The following is a 15,822-nucleotide window of genomic DNA, read 5'->3' on the forward strand; positions in this document are numbered from 1 at the left end:
TTCAGTTCATGCATGCCTCCTTGGCACACCACACACTTTAAAAACACACACATTTTTACTGATTTTAGAGAGCAAGAGAGAGGGAGAGATAGAAACATCATTGATGAAAGAGAATCATTGATTGGCTGCCTCCTGCATGCCCCCTACTGGGGATCGAGAACACAACCTAGGCATGTGCCCTAACTGAGAATCGAACTGTGACCTCCTGGTTCATAATACGATGCTCAACCACTGAGAAACACCAGCTGGGCCACACACACACTTTCACCAAAAGTGGGATATTCTAATACTGTTTCATAATTTTTTTCATTTAACATTATATAATCAACACCTCTTGATGGCATCCTATCTAATAAGAGAGTAATATGCAAATTGACGGTCACTCCAACACACAAGATGGCTGCCCCCATGTGATCAAAGATGGCTGGCTCCATGTGGACACAAGATGGCTGCCACAAGATGGACAGCAGGGGAGGGCAGTTGGGAGGGACCAGGCCTACAAGGGAGGGCAGTTGAGGGCGATCAGGCTGGCAGGGGAGCAGTTAGGCAACAATCAGGCTGGCAGGGGAGTGGTTAGGGGGTGATCAGGCTGGCAGGCAGAAGCAGTTAGGGGCAATCAGGAAGGCAGGCAGGCAAGCAGTTGGGAGCCAGTAGTCCTGGATTGTGAGAGGGATGTCCGACTGCCCATTTAGACCCGATCCCGGTAGGATCAGGCCTAAACAGGCAGTCGGACATCCCTCGAGGGGTCCCAGATTGGAGAGGGTGCAGGCTGGGCTGAGGGACACACACCCCCATGCACGAATTTCGTGCACCGGGCCTCTAATTAAATATATTTTTCTTTTTTTGTTAATCCTCATTGGAGGATATTTTTCCATTCTTTTTTTTAGAAAGAGTGGAAGGGAGGGGTAGAAATAGAGAAACATCAATGTGAGAGAGACACATCGATTGGTTGCCTCCTGCACATGCCCCAACCAGGGCTGGGGATCAAGCCTGCAACTCATGTCTGTACCCTTGACCAGAATCAAACCTGGGACCCTTCAGTCTGCAGGCTGATGCTCTATCCCAGGGGTGGGCAAACTTTTTGACTCGAGGGCCACAATGGGTTCTTAAACTGGACCAGAGGAACAAAAGCATGGATGGAGTGTTTGTGTGAACTAATATAAATTCAAAGTAAAGGAGCGGAGGGGAGAGCAAGAGAACCCTCCGCTCTTTCGGCTCTGCGGGCCGGATAGAACAGCCTAACGGGCCGGATCCGGCCTGCGGGCCGTAGTTTGCCCACGGCTGCTCTATCCACTGAGCCAAACTGGCTAGGGCCATTAAACATATTTCAACAAGATATTATTAGCAATTGAGCAGTCCATTTTTTGGGTGTGCCATAATCTATTTAGCCAATTGGTGTCCACTTACGTTGTTCCTGATTTGTAAGCATATATTATAAATGACACTACAACGAGTACCCTTGTAGTGAAATGGGTGCAATCAGACCTGTTGAGTCTGAGAGAGATTAGTCTGTAGTCCCATCAGGGGTAGTAGATGCCTGAGCCCATCCTAACCCACCTTCCAGGGCTGGCTGCAGCCTGAGACCCAGAGAAGCTGTGAGTGGGCATGTGACGAGCCCATGGCACTGATAGAATAGATGACACAGCCTGGCCTCTGGGGCCCAGCCCTGTCCACTGGCTTCCTGATTGCTGCCAAATGACTCACCCTCATGTTCTCTGGTGACTGCTTGGGTCAGGGCCTGGGGTGCAGCACCTGTTATCCGTGGGTGGGCTGTGGAGAGCCAATTATGGGAACGGGACACTGAGGTCACAGGAGTGAGATGTTGTGTCACAAGGGACCCATTCTGTCCTCTAGCCAGTCCCAATCCCCCTACCACTTGTGTATTTTCCTAATGTTTGATTTCTTAATATGCACATCCTCCTCCTCTCAAAACAACAGCTATAAGTCATTTGCTTATTTCTTAAAGTAGAGCAACATTCATTTCATTGCACACCTGGCTATGTTATGACTGGAGTTAGTCATGGTGTCAGGAAACTGACCTTGAGAATCGAAGGCCTATTAATATAGGAAAGGCAGTTCTGACCTCATCATCATTGTTGTCATGGCATTAAAAGCACACCTTAACTCCTCTGTATATACTCTCATTTAACCCTCACAAGCCCCTGTGAACTAGATGTTCCTATCCCCATGTTCCAGATGAAAACACTAAGTCTCAGAGAGGTGAACTGACTTACGTACAGCCACACCATTGACTTGTATTCTGATCCAGCTGACCCCAGGTCTGTGCTCTCACCTCATTTCCGCCCCCTGGAAGTGCCACCAGCCCCAGAGAGCCACAGAGCGAAGGGGGCAAAGAGCACTGGGCCTGGAGTCAGAACATCTGGCTTTGGGTACTGGATTTGCTTCTAATTGATTGTGTGGCTGAGGGCACCTCACTGCACCTCTCGGGGCCTCAGAATCTCATTGTAAATTGAGGAGATTGGATCAGACAATCTCTGAGATTCCTTAATTCAGGCTTGTTTGGTGGTAACAGAAAGCCTCTCTGCTTAAACGGAACCAGACCCTGCAGTCCAAGAGTCTGGGGCTCTCGCGCAGTGAAGGCTGGGCTAGCACAGACCTACAGCCCCCTCTCTGGAACTGCATGGGTCACCACTTCTCCCCGCTTCCCCATTTTATTCTGTGTCTCTGAAAACTGGGTTTATTTTTCTACAGATCAGCTTTCTCTGCTTCTTTGGCTAATGGTGGCAGATGCCTCTCCAGCTCCCAATTATGAGGCCTTAGTTCTGGGGGCCAGCTGAGTCTCACCAAATTCCAATTCTGAATTCCCAGGGAAAGAAACTTGCTTGAGCAAGTTAGTTTGGATATCCACCTTGGACTGCCCTTTGCCTCTACACAACTCTTCAATGACTTGGCCACTTGGCCATTTAAAGTTTCCCAACTTCTCACTGGTTGTAACCTGCATATGTCTTTCCTCTCCATGCAGCTCATTGGTTTCTAAAGGCAACACTTAAGTCATCTTCATGTTCATCCTCAGCATGAAGGTCAGAGCCCTGCACAAGAATTGTCTGTCACCTGAACTTTTGCTGCCTCCCCTGAGTGAGTCATGTGTTGGCCCCCTCTTGACCCCCTTGGCTCTTGAGACTTGATTTTGTGGCCACATTGCCCGATGTGTTTCCAAACCTAAGCGGATGCCAGTTTCAAGAACTGAGACAAGGTCATCAGGGACCAGAGCGGCCAAGCTGAGCGGAGGTGCTGAGTCTCCTTTGTGCGTATGATTCCGTGGTGCTTGTCAAGCCCAAGACGGTGTAATGGTCTCTGCAGTCCCTGGCCCTTGACCATCCCCAAGCCCCTTCAGGCCCCAGTTCCACATCATCCAACTCAGAGGCAACAGAAGGACAAGTGTGTGTGTTGAGGGGGCAGGTCTGCCCGGCTGCAAACAGCTGTCCCATCTGTCCTTGGGAATGGACCTTCAGGGAGCCACAGCCCTTCACTCCTGCTGGCGCTGCATGTGGGCCAGCTTCGCTGGTGAGCTTGTGCTTTTTCTGTAGGTCTCAATGTCACCTCATCTAGAATGGAATTATGCTAATCTTATCTCTTCTGCCCAAGATGCTATTCCTATCCTGTGTACTGAGCTTCTTGGGGGTCTCCCCAGCCTACATGCCCCCACTTCTTTGTGACACAGAACCCAGTTGATCAGACCAAGGTGGATATCCAACCCAACCTGCCCAATCAGATTTCTTTTTGGAATGAGTGTCCAAGAGAGAGCAAGACAGACGTCACATGTCTTTTATGACATAGTCTTGGAAGCCACACAGCATCATCTCTACTGTATTCTATTCTTTACAGGCAATCACTATGTCTAGTTCTCACTCAAAGAGAGAGGATTCAGTCTCTTCTTGAAAAGGTATCAAAGAATTTGTGGGCCTATTTGAAAACCACAGCATAGAACGGAACAATGAAGTCTTCCCAAATGTTTGGGGGTTTGGTAGCCAAAGGATAGCATCTGGGGAGTCCCCTGCAATAGGCAGAATAACAACCCCTAAAGATGCCCATGTTTTAGAACCTGTGAATATGTTATGTTACACAGCAAAGGGAAAGAAGTTTGTTCATCAACTGACCTTAACATAAGGGGACTATCCGGCATTTCCAGGTTGGCCCAATGTGGTCACAAGGGTCCTTAAAAGTGGGCACAGGAGGCAGAGGAAGAACCAGGATCAGAGTGCTGCAGAATGAGAAAGACTGGACTGGCCATTGCTGGTTTTGAAGACGGAAGAGGCTGTGAGAGAGGATGCAGGCAGCCTCTGGAAGCTGAAAAAGCAAGAAACATTCTCCCCGAGAGCCTTCCGAAGGAACACAGGTGGCCACTGCCTGGGTCTCAGCCCAGATAGAGCCATTCTGTGTTGACTCCAGGCACTGCCTGCATGGTAATCTGTTACCACAGCAGGGAAACGACACAGGGCGATACCCGGCCTTCTCCTTCCCCTTTCCTGCCCCATTGCTGCTTTCATCACATGCTTAAGACCATTGTACTGATTTACTTAGGGTCCAGATTTTTATTGTACATGTTTACCATCTCCTTAAAACTATAAAGGCAAGGCTTACGTTTTCTTTTGTTTTTTTTTTGTTTGTTTTTAAAATATATATCTAAAAAAATAAAATATATCTAAAGCAGCGGTCGCCAACCGGTGGTCCGCGGACCACTGGTGTCCTGCGAGGTCCGAAAGGTTGGCGACCGCTGATTTAAAGCACCCAATACACCGCTCATTACTATGTAGCCATGACCAGTTACTTACTAGACTGTCTAACAGTCAAAGCAGCCAACTTGGCAAAGAGATGAAACAGGCAAGAGCTGGTGTTAAATAAAATATGAACTCGCATGAGTTTCTCCATCAAACTGGTGCCAAGAAGCACACCCATGGCAGGAGAGTTAATTGAAATCCTGTTTTCTCTGTATCTTTCTTTGCTCTCATTTTCAGCTAGCAGCCAAGCTTCATCTTCCCCGAGGTAGAGGATTTGGGGCAGGACAGAGTGTCGCTGGGAGAGGTCACTGGCTCATCCCCACCTTTGCAATGACCTAAGGCCTCTGAAGAGATGGATATGTGTCCTTTCTGTGGAGAGGCAGGAGGAAATCTGCTAGAGGACAAGGAGGGTGGGTCCTCAGTGCCCAAGGTGACCACTGAGCACCGGGTCCTGAGTGCTCCTGCACACTAGACTCTGGGGGTTCCCCGCGTTACCTCAAACTCTCAGGTTTCCCTCAACACACACATACAATGCAAGAGCCACAAACATGGAGGGAGTGGTTGCATAGGGCAGTGGGGGTGTCTCCCGTGACTACACAGGAAGGTGTTTGATATCTCCAAGGCCTCCCCTCTCTTCTGACCTGGGGCCTGTGCAGAATAAGGTGGAGCAGAGGGAGACAATAGGGAGGGGGGATGACCCCAAGGATGACAAGACAGAATTTCCCACGAATCCACCAGGGAGCGGGAAGAGGGACTGGAGAACAAAGGAAGTGACACTCTTTGCATACTCGAGTTTGGCAACACCCCCTTTGGCTTTCAATGAAGATTTTAATCCGGGTGGCGGGAGGCCTGGGGTGGGGTGGTATGGAAGGGGCAACAAGCCTCTACTGTGCAGCTCAAGGAGTTGGGGGAGGATGAACTGGTGCTCTGGTGGGTTCCGTGGCAGCACTAAGTTGGAAGCATGACCTCGATCATGTAGAGGTTGAAGCACAGATACATCAGAATGCAGCTCCAGATGCCAAGGATGAGGAGGGTGCCCAGCCCTGGTGTGGTCTCCTGCTAGATGGGGAGAAAGGCAGGAATCTGAGGCAAGGTCCGATCAGCAGCTGGCGAGCACCCTCCCCTCCACAGGAACCTCCAGGCAGCTGCCTCCAGGCTAGGCTACCCAATCCTCCTTCCTGGTGCCACGTTCTCTAAGACTGAGTGGATGTGGTGGGGGCAGAGCCTGCGTGGGCACAGGTAAGGTCTGATGCAAATGCAGCCTGAGCCTCTGCCTTGGGGATGACGGGGCACCCAACTGAGACAAGGCACATCTCGTATGGATCTACCTACCCCTGATTGTGGTTGTTCTTTAGGGCACACAACATACATTTCTCCTGTAGAGGATAGAAACAGCACAAGAAAGATCATTTTTCCCTGGTCCAAGATGGCCAGACTGCTGGGCACCTCAAGTTTTGCTATAGGAAAGGGCAGAACAATACAGTGGCACTTGGGGCAGACACATCCAGGATTGAGTCCTACCTACTTGGTCATGACTTAGGACTCTCCCCAGGCCTATAGGGCAAGACTCCAGAGAGGACTTCAGGCTCCAGGGCCTCCCCGGGACCGCAGAGGGGTGCAATCCTTACGGCCAAAGGTTTCCGTCAGGAAGGCCCAGGGGGAGGGGAGGCAACAGCAGGAGCCCAGGGTACAGCTCCCCAGCGGAGGGGGGCGGGTGGCGAGCTTCACTCACATAGCAGGTCCCACATTGATGAAGGGAGTCCAGTGGGTCCTTTTTGAGTTTCTGTAGTGCCATATTCTTCTTGTGAATAGAAAGCGATGCTCCTTCAACTCCCTCCAGTTTCTTGAGCCGGTGCTGTGAATCTGTGTCAGGCTTTCCTATCTGCCTGAGTTCCTGATGCTCCTTTGGTCCTCTTCTAAGGGGACTGGGGAGTCAGGGAGGAGCAGAGTTGGGGAGACAAGTTCCAACATGACAAGGAGATACCCATAGCACGGGTGGCCGTGGAAGGCCTTGACTCCAAGCCATTGGGGCCACAGAAAGCAAGACAGTTCCTCAGAGGGTCTGAAGACCGAGGACATTTAGCAACGTGAAGGGGGAGATTCTTTAGGGACGAGGAGAGATGGGTGCAGGTTATACTTACAGCTTGCTGTTTTTCTGTATATTTATTAAAACATCCATCTTTTCATCCATATCCTTCTGCATTTCCTTCAAGAGAGAATTCAAAGCTAGACTCTACATCGTGAAGGGCATTTGAAGTCCCCTCCTCCTGCCTTTCTGTAAATCACTCAGAGATCACACCTCAGCATTGTACTTCCTCAGAATCCTCACCAGCCTTGGGTGGGGGAGTTTATGAGGTGCAGCTGACATGGGCTGCCTTCCTTTTCCCCCTCCCCCATTCCATGATTAGGCTGAGCAATAGACAGAGTCATCAGGGGCTTGTCTAAAGTCTCCAGGTGAGTCAGAGGCCAGGAAGTGATTTATCTGAACTCACACTTAGATGAAACCCTTACCGGCCTTGGTTCATGACTATAAAATGGCAGAACCAAGAAAACAAATTGTGTGACACCCCCTACCGCAAAGACACATTGACCCAACGTTTGGCCCTGCCACACACCCAGATATTTCATATTTGTTTGCTCCATCTTTTACCCAATTTCTGGCAGAAATGGTCAATACAACACAAAACTGATAGTAGCTCAAATGGCACCTCCCATTTATTATTTACTAAGAACTAAAAGGATAGTAAAATCTCAGCAAAGTTTAGATAAATTGACCTGGGAGAACTAAATAGGAATAGCGGTCACAAAAGAAATTCTGAAATGGCAGATGTTATCAGAGACAATATTTGTTATTGACATAACTAGGTTGGATCAAAAATCATAAAGTGTAAATGAAAAATAATTTATTTTGAGGAAAATAATTTTAATAAAAAAATGAAAGATTGGGAAACAGTTTACTGAACTGTAGTAAAAACTGTCTGGGTGGAGATGATTTCAAAAAATACCTTCTTGAAAAGCATTTTTAAATGTTAGCATAAATTTTGTATTCATAAGTAGAGTTAAAATATCCTTGAAGTCAAAATTTTCCCTGGGTCCAAAAAACCAGAGTCAAACATCCCATATTTTTACAAGTCTCACCACCACTTCAAACTCCTCACATCCCAAACTGACCTCATTTTCTCTTCTAAATTAGTTCTATTTCCCAACCACCGGTCACTGTCACCACTTTCTTCTAATTACACAAATTAAGGTTTTGATGTCATCATGGATGCTTTCCTCGTCTTTCATTCTCTATATTGAATCGGTCACCAAGAATGTTGTTTTTCCTTTGATGCATCTTTCTGATTCATCCTTTCCTTTCTATTCCTACACCTGGTCCAGCTTTCTTCACCTTGAGCTGGATGTGGCTTCCTATCAGGTATTTTTGCTCCAGATGACCCCTCTCTGCTCCCCAGGGTCCCCAGGCCACCTTGCAAACAGCTGCCGGCTCAGCTTTCTGAAATGCTGCTCCTAGCATGTTCTTTGATTAAGAATCTCCAGAGGCCCCTTACCGCTTACATAGCCAAGTCCCAGCCGGTCTGCCTGTCTTTCAAAAGCCTTCATTACCCACTTCCTCGTGCCCCTTCCATTTTATTTCTCACAGTTTCCCCAAATGATCCCACTTTTATGACTGATCTCCCCACTGACTGTGATACGCTTCATGTTCCTCCTGCCTCCATGCTGTGCACAAGCTGTGCCTACGCCCGAAATAGCCTCCTTTGTGTGCCTTTCATGCCCAGTCCTACCCACTAACAAAACACTCACTGTGCTTGCATTTTACCACAGAAATAACACATGCCCTTTGCGGAAAATCTGGGTAACACAGAGGAATATAAAAGAAAAAATTGTCATCATTTAGAAATAACAATAGCCCTTTTGGTATATTTCTTTCCAGTCTTTTTTTCTGTATGTTCACTTACCTACTTTTTCCCATTTAGTTGAGATCAGCCTGTACACATGCCTTGTATCTTGCTTATTTTACTTCTCATTACAACATTCTTCCTAAGCACTGACTCTAATAGTTCCTAATTTTCCACATATGAACATACCATAACTTATTTGCCTATTTTTCTGTTAAAATTGTGAAACTGATAAGTCAAGGAGTTTAAATGCTTTTTGATAGCTACAGTCTAATTCCTTTTCAGTTTTGTACAAACTTGAACTCTGAGCAGCAGTACAAAAGCATTCCTATCTTATTCTATAATTGTCATAAATTAAAACTTTGCTTGTTTGAATGTGACAATCTAATCATTGTTTTCATTTGCATTTATTTGATTACCCATGAGGTAAACTCTTTTAATGTTTACTGCTTTTTAGTTATATTCCCTGCTGTGAACTATCTATTCCTGCCCTTTTCTCATTTTTCTATTTGGTTCTTATTGATTTGTGTAAACTTTATATGTTGCAGATAAAAAACCTGTTGTTTCTGCCTATCACATTTGTGAAAAAACAATTGTTTCTCCAAAACTGTTGTTTGCTTTTCAATTGTTTATGGTGCTTTTCTGTGATAATTTCAAATTTTTTAATATTGTTAAATATATCAATATTTCTTTTGTGATTTATTCCATTGTATTTATGCTTAGAACATCTGGTTAAATACTTATACACACTTTCTCATTGTTTTTTAATATTTAAATTCACGTTGTAGACTATTTCAGTTTACAGCGTTAAGTGAATTAAGTCTTTTCTTCATATAGTCAAGCAATGTTAATATTACATAACCCTTTCCTTCTCGCTGACCTTTAAAAAAATCTTCATTGTATTTTAAATTTTATAGAGATGGGAGGAAGGTTCCCAAATTTTAGTGTACAACGGAATCACATGGGGAGCTTTAAAAACTATTGACCCTGGACCTCATCCCAAGAGGTTCTGATGCAATTGTTATGGGGTACGGCCTGGGTATGAGTGGGCAGGTCAGAGCCACAGTTCAGGTGAGTGCAGCCAGGTGAGTAGCTACTGCAGAAGTGCTGAGGACCAGGTTCTCATCCGGGGCGAGTATCTCAACTGTGCCCCAGCCTGTTAATCTGGGCCTAGGCCTGGGCATATGGGTTTTAGGAATCCTCACAAGTATCCTCATTGTACCCAGGCAGAGAGGCTCTTCCGGGGTTCTCTGTGCTGGTTATCCTGGGGCTGTCCCACCTTAATTTGATTATTATGGCTTTATTATGAATTTCAATATCCAGTAGGGGTAGTTGCAGGTCCCATCGAAATAGGACTCGGGCTCTGCTGTGTTTACTTGTGCTGGTGATTCTGCAACACCAAGGTCTGAGAACCACGGTTCCAATATCTATGATCCTCTTGGTGACTGCTGAGTTCAAAAATAATCTTATTAGGCTTTTGGTTAGATTTGCATTAAGCCTTCAATGCAGCCTTCAGGGCTCACCTTGAAGACTCACTTTTTCTGTCAGGACTTTTCTGGTTACTCCAGCCTACCTTCATCACTCACATCTCTAAACTCTTAATAAAGTGACATGCAGTTATCATTTAGCTTGTTACTCACCTGTAAATTCTTCCTTGCAATAGAATTTGGGGCAGGGCCTGGTATCGCCTTCCACAAATCCTAGGATGGTACTGGCCCATGTAAATGCTTACCTTCATAATCTCCACAAATTCCTGGAGTTTATCGAAATCCTTGTCCATTACACATTTTATCTAACAAGGAAGAAAGGCGCAGAGCCTATATTACTGACTGTGGAGTCATTTTAAGCAAAGGGCAGCAGCTGCTCTGCTGGAGTGAGCTGGATGAAGCTCAAGAAATGAACTAATGGCCCATTAAAGCCACTTCCTTCTCAAGGGGTCGGGGAAGGGACTAGGGTGCAGTTAGTATCTAGTCAGCACCACCACCAGCCTTGGCACAACTTAGGTCTGGCCATTGCCAGGCTTCCGTGTGGAGCTCAGACCACAGCTTCAGTGACACCTTCTCGCGTGAGCATTCCCCTTCTTCGTAAGGATGCTCTAGGTGGGCCCATCAGGGAAACAAGAGGGGAGGTCTTGCTCTGCAGCTTGCTAAGGGGAGGTGAGTAAGAAGAACTGAACTGGTCCCTGACTACCCCAAATTCCAATCAGCCCCTCTCTGTCACTAAAGTTATATCTCCCCAACCTTATCCCTAAGACACCTTAGGAGTCCTTATCACTCAATCATTGGGTTGAAGCATCAAACAAATACTAGTAGATATCCTAAGCTGCCCAACACTGAAATGCTCTGGGGTAGTGGTTGGCAAACTGCGGCTTGTGAGCCACATGCGGCTCTTTGGCCCCTTGAATGTGGCTCTTCCACAAAATACCACGGCCTGGGCGAGTCTATTTTGTAGAAGTGGTGTTAGAAGAAGTTTAAGTTTAAAAAATTTGGCTCTCAAAAGAAATTTCAATCGTTGTACTGTTGATATTTGGCTCTGTTGACTAATGAGTTTGCCGACCAGTGCTCTAGGGGATTTGGGCTGAGTTCATTGGAGTGCTTTCTCCATGCAACTCGTGATTTCATCGCTGTTCAAAGTCAGGCACTGCACTTTCCTGGAAGCTATCCTTCACCTTCAAGTTCTGGAAAGTCCCATCCTGTTACCTGTTTTATCTCCTCCATCTTTTCCTTGAGCTCTTCCCTCACCTCCCTGAGATCATTCTGAGGAAATAAAATTGGGAAGAGGAAGAGTAAAGAAATGTCTTGGATGGAAGGGGAAGTGTCAAAGGAGGAAAGAAAAGATCCAGGGGTGTGGATAAGAAAGGACAGAGAGATTTCCCATCAGGGAGGAGAGAAAGGAGCTACTGAGAAAATAGAAGAGTCCAGCCGGCGTGGCTCAGTGGCTGAGCATCAACCTATGAAACAGGAGGTCATGCTTCGATTCCTGGTCAGGGCACATGCCTGGAGTTGTGGATTTGATCCCCAGCAGGGGACATGGAGGAGGCAACCAATCAATGTTTCTCTCACATCATTGATGTTTCTCTGTCTCCTTGCTCTCTCTCTCTCTCTCTTTTTCCCTCCCTCCCTCCCTCCCTCCCTTCCTCTCTGAAATCAGTAAAAATATGTTTTAAAAAAGAAAGAAAGAAAACAGGGAGTGGGACATCCAGACATCATGTGCATTCAACACTTCTGGGATATGACCACCAAAAATATACAAACAACCCCACATAAGGCTCATCCTACAAAATGAATGGTCTCTAATCCTAAAATATGTCAGTGTCCAAGAGATAAAGGTTGAAGAACCATTCCAGGTGACAGGAGACTAAGGGACACAGAGCCTGGATGCAACGTGTGATCCAAGATTGGGTCCCAGAATACTCTTGTTATGAAAGACATTAGTGAGATCATTGTTGAAATTAGAATAAAGGCAGTAGATGAATACTGTGTCAAAGTTAATTTCCTGATTTTGATATTTGATAATATTACTGGCCATATAAGAGAGTGTTCTTGTTTTTAGGAAATTTACACCAAAATTTGAGAGAAACATGCTCCCAAATGTTTCAGAAAAAATATATATTTATTGTGTATGTGTGTGTGAATATATACATATATGAGATAGAGGGCAAGAACCATGATTAAATGCCAACATTTGGGAAATCTGGGCAAAGGGTATTTTAGAATTCATTGTGTCATTTTTTTAAACTTTTCTGTAAGTCTGAAATTATCCTATATAATAAAAGCCTAATATGCTAAGTATCTGGTCGTCTGGTTGTCCATTCAACCAATCAAAGCATAATATGCTAATGATATGCTAAGGCTGCTCAATTGCTCTCTATGACGTGCACTGGCCACCAGGGGGCAGACGCTCTGACTGGTAGGTTAGCTTACTGCTGGGGTCCAACCAATTGGGACTGAGCAAGATGGGCCAGACACGCCCTGGAGCCCTTCCACAGTCCCTCCCTAGCTGGCCAACCTCCTTGCATGGGGTCCCTTGGCCTGACCTGTGCCCTCTCGCAATCCAGGACCCCTCAGGGGATGTCTGAGAGCCTGTTTCGGCCCAATCTCGCAGGCCAGGCCAAGGGACCCCACTGGTGCACAGATTTGTGCACTGGGACTCTAGTTTCACAATTAGGAGTTAAAGGAAACAAACCAAAATAACTAAAGAGAATGGAGTCACAGTTTATCCCCCATGGGAGTTGTTTAGCTGCTCAGCCCCCCTTCACTAGGCTGACCCCACCCTAGTAGCCGGGGTTTAAAGACCTACCTTTAGCTCCCTCGTCCCTCCCGTTTTGGTAAATGGCCCTTCTGGTTTAATTCCTTTGTATTCATATGTCTGTTGGTTAAAACCAGAAACACAGGGTATTGGAAATTGCAGGTGTGGAGTAGATAAGGCAGGAGAGATCACCCCGAGTTTCTGTTCCTCCCTACCAGCCAGGGTGACAGAGGGGAGCTGGTGGCCCCGCCTGTGCAGCCGTTTCCTCCATCCTTCAATTCTCTCCGAGCTCCTCTCATTCCACTCCCTTCCTGGGCCTCAGCTCTGTCCCTGAACAGCCAGGCTCACTCCTGCCTCAGGACCTTTTGCACAGCTGCTTCCTCGACCTACAGTGCTCTTCCTTAGACTTTGAGGGGCCGGCGTCTCCTCCTTCAGCTCTCAGCTCAGAGAGGGCTATCCTGGCCCCTGATTTACAGCAGCCTCCCCGTCAGATCTCCGTTTTAATTCTCTACATAGCACTAACACTACTGATTTTGTTTCCTGATTTGTGCATTTATCTGATTAGTTACTACTGTGTCGTTCTATGAGAGCAGAGAGCTTGTCTCTCTCTCAGTGTACCCCCAGCACCTGGGACAGGTCTTGGCCACAGCAAAGCGAATGACCCCTGACTCCAGGTCAGCTCCCACGGCTCTCAGGCCTGGGTGCTGGCATGGGCTCAAAAGAGCTTCTTACTTTGATCGGCTCTGGCTTCAATTCCAGGCAAATTGCCTTGTAGTTCTTGCTCTGCGGAGAGAGGCAGTTGGGATACAGGTATCAGGACCAGGGTGGCTACCCCCCCGGCCCTGACAGGAGGACCCTCATCCGGCCCTGCCTGTCCAACTGTGCTTGAGCCCAGGCCTACATGTCCCCCAGCCCCCAATTCAGGACGACTCCAATTTTGTCCTGCTGTTACACATCTCTCATGAGCATCGCCTGCCCATTCAGTAGGCAGCTCTCTCCCTGCTGGGGGTGCCTGGGTGGAGAGGAATTTTACGGGAACTTTCAGAAGCCACATAAGTACTATTTCAGGAGTGCAGACTCAGCTTCTAATCTCAGCTGTCCTCCCTACTGGCCATGCCAACGTGGGCAAGTTATTTAGTCTTTCTGGCCTCCGTTTCCTCCTCTGTAAAGTGAGGAAGAGAATTATGTTTATATAATAAAGTTACTGTACACCTTAGACATGCCCATTAGATGCGGGCCTGGCGCAGGCCTGGGTGGGGTCACGCCCCCAGGAGTAATAGGGGTGGGGTTCGGGACTATGTGTCCTTGTCCCCGAGGGAGCCAGCCAAGGCTGCTTTCCTTCCCAGACCGAGGCCAGGAATCAGTCCCACCCTCCTTCTGGGCTAAGTGGTCACTTCATGCTCAGACAGAGAAAGAGAAGCCCAGCAGTCATCAGGGGGTCTCTGTACCCACCCCCACCCCACCTCCATTCACGGGGGCTCAGAGGCCCCCCAGGGTCCAGTTCTTTCTCCTTTACCAGGTTTGCTTTCTTCAGTTCTGCCCTCTTGGCCGACATGATGGAGGAGGCCAGAGTGTTCTTTTCCCAACCTCCCCACGACGGGCCCTGTGACCAGGCCACTGTCCTATGCAGATTACAGGCCCAGGTGAGGGCCGGGTGACCACCTCTGTGTGTGGAGCAGCTGAGGTCACAATGCCCAGGACCCACATGCCATCCTGGAGTGTCAGCACAGCTTTGAGCCTGGGGCGCCTTGGCCGCTGAGATGAGGGACTCAGGTCTGACTGCCGCGTGGGGGAAGGTGTCCTGCAAAGTCCACCCTGAGGGACCGTGCCTGCTCTGGCCGAAGCACAAGGCACACCTCAGGAGCAGCAAGAACTGCTGGCTCCGCCCCCGCAGGCTCGTCTCCCTGCTGAGGAGACCGGAGGAGGGGTCTGCCCGCACACTGGCTTCCAGAGCCCACGCAGTTCCCTCTGCCACGCTCTCCTGGCGTGGATGCACCCTCCCTCAGACTGGAAGCTGTCTTGGGTTGAGAAGCCTCTCTGGTCCAAGGTGCAGGTACCATGCTAACCTGGGTTTTTCTGTTCTGTTGGGGGGACCGGGGCGGGGGCGGCTTCAGTCTCGGCAGGATGAGATCTGACTCCCTGTCTGACTGTGTGGCTGGCCCTGTCCCCTCTCCCCACCACCAGTCTCTGCCCTGCTTCTTCCATCATCCTGGAAGAGGTCACCCGTGGTCAATGCTAAAGGTGAGAAGCCTCGGGGAAGGGGGGGGCGGGGGGAGGGGCGGATTCTAAAGAATACTAGTTGCTTCCGAAAAGGCCAGTTTGGGAATAGAGGACAGACAGCACAGGGGTACAGGAACCAGCGCAGACTGCATGTGAAGTTTGTGCCACAACACACCTCGCAATGACTCCTCACACCTCCCTCCATTCCAGCCCTGTCTGCGCCTGTCCACGCCTGTCCTTCCAGAGGCTGCGAGCACTGGGACTTCCTGGGGAGCCACCTGCGGCCTTTCTGATGTATTTCCTGGGGGTTATTTCACAGCCCCCAACCTGTGACAGCCCTTGCTCTTACTCTGTCACAACCAAAGGAGAATATGACTGTCACTCTGCTCAGTGTGGGGAGGGAGGGAGTGGTGGGGAGCTTCCGAGCCCCCCTCACCCTCTCACAGCTTTCTAAAAACCCCAAGGCCTGAGCATGACACTCCAGAAACTGACTGGCTGCGTCTGAAGTTACCGGATGTGGGCACCATCTCCTCCTCGCTGTGGCTGCAGCTGCAGCTCTCCCTGCCTTCGCTTGGCTGGGCTGAGCTGCTGTTCCCAGAGCCTCCTTCCAGCCCAGCAGATCCCATGAGGCCATGGCCTACACATCAGGAAACTGGGTCTTCAACGAAATCAAGGCCTCCTTGTGAAACTGCTCTATGCATTGTACACGTAAAGTC

General features: G+C 48.3%; 1 protein-coding gene across 1 annotated transcript; it reads right to left on the reverse strand.

Moving 5' to 3' along the window:
* Nucleotides 1-6,067: 6,067 nt before the first annotated feature.
* TEX35 (testis expressed 35) lies at nucleotides 6,068-14,441 on the reverse strand (the record flags this gene model as incomplete). Its single annotated transcript, XM_080647807.1, is given in 10 exon segments — nucleotides 6,068-6,115; nucleotides 6,472-6,664; nucleotides 6,881-6,945; nucleotides 10,371-10,430; nucleotides 11,338-11,394; nucleotides 12,938-13,006; nucleotides 13,514-13,538; nucleotides 13,540-13,567; nucleotides 13,570-13,669; nucleotides 14,403-14,441. Coding segments are annotated over 10 exon segments (684 nt in total).
* Between the last annotated feature and the right edge of the window lie 1,381 nt (nucleotides 14,442-15,822).

This window comes from Plecotus auritus (assembly GCF_963455305.1).
Source record: "Plecotus auritus genome assembly, chromosome: 12".
NCBI lineage: Eukaryota > Metazoa > Chordata > Mammalia > Chiroptera > Vespertilionidae > Plecotus > Plecotus auritus.